Consider the following 1,283-nt stretch of genomic DNA (forward strand, 5'->3'; position numbering starts at 1 on the left):
GTGTGGGGGTGAGAGGGAGAGACTGGGTATACAAAGGGGGGGGGCGGTCTCAGTGTCTGAGAGAGAGACTGGGATATACGCTGGGGGTCTCTGTGTCTGAGAGAGAGACTGGGGTGGACACTGGGGATCTCAGTGTCTGAGAGAGAGAGAGAGACTGGGGAATACACTGGGGGGGTCTCAGTGTCTGAGAAAGAGAGAGAGTGGGGTATACACTGGAAGGTCTCAGTGTCTGAGAGAGAAAGAGACAGGGGTATACACTGGGAGTCTATGAGACTCCTTCGGAGACAGGCTGATACTGTATCCCGGAAATTCCTTATGGGAGAGGGAAACAATGTACATGGAAATGCTGAAATCTGTGAGTGTTCCAGTTTGAGTTGGGGAGGGGTGTCAGTTCAGAAGGACAGTGTGTTGGCCGTGTCCGCAATGTCTCTCTGTCTCTCTCTCTCTGTGTGCTGCAGCTTTCACCGAGATCAGTAATGGCATCGTCACTCAGGGCTGGTTCATCGGACTCATCAGTGCTATCATCCTTCTGATCCTCATCCTGCTCATTGTCTGCTTCATCAAGAGAAATAAAGGTGGCAAGTACTCAGGTACAGAGTATGTGTGAGAGAGAGGGAGAGAGACATACTCAGGTACAGAGTGTGTGTGAGAGAGAGACATACTCAGGTACGGAGTGTGTGTGAGAGAGAGACATACTGAGGTACGGAGTGTGTGTGAGAGAGAGAGACATACTCAGGTACGGAGTGTGTGTGAGAGAGAGACATACTGAGGTACGGAGTGTGTGTGAGAGAGAGAGACGTACTCAGGTACGGAGTGTGTGTGAGAGGGAGAGACATACTCAGGTACAGGGTGTGTGTGAGACAGAGAGACATACTCAGGTACGGAGTGTGTGTAAGGGAGAGAGAGAGACACATACTCCAGTACGGAGTGTGTGTGAGACAGAGAGACGTACTCCGGTACATAGTGTGGGAGAGAGAGAGAGACATACTGAGGTACAGAGTGCGTGTAAGGGAGAGAGAGGGAGACATACTCAGGTACGGAGTGTGTGTGAAAGAGAGAGACATACTCAGGTACAGAGAGTGTGTGAGAGAGAGAGACGTACTCCGGTACATAGTGTGTGTGAGAGAGAGAGACATACTCAGGTACAGAGTGGGAGAGAGAGAGAGACATACTGAGGTACGGAGTGTGTGTGAGAGAGAGAGACATACTCAGGTACAGAGTGTCTGTGAGAGAGAGAGAGACATACTCAGGTACGGAGTGTGTGTGAGAGAGAGAGACGTACT

General features: G+C 50.7%; 1 protein-coding gene across 1 annotated transcript in view; it reads left to right on the plus strand.

The window, feature by feature from the left end:
• The window catches only part of LOC109926012 (neural cell adhesion molecule L1-like), a 32,142-nt gene that overhangs the window by 25,413 nt on the left and 5,446 nt on the right, over positions 1-1,283 (plus strand). Inside the window, exon 16 of the mRNA XM_048619956.1 lies at positions 459-597. Within this exon, the coding sequence (XP_048475913.1) occupies positions 459-597 (139 nt within the window). The remainder of the gene's footprint in view (positions 1-458; positions 598-1,283) is intronic.

This window comes from Rhincodon typus, chromosome 44, assembly GCF_021869965.1.
Source record: "Rhincodon typus isolate 14 chromosome 44, sRhiTyp1.1, whole genome shotgun sequence".
Lineage (NCBI taxonomy): Eukaryota > Metazoa > Chordata > Chondrichthyes > Orectolobiformes > Rhincodontidae > Rhincodon > Rhincodon typus.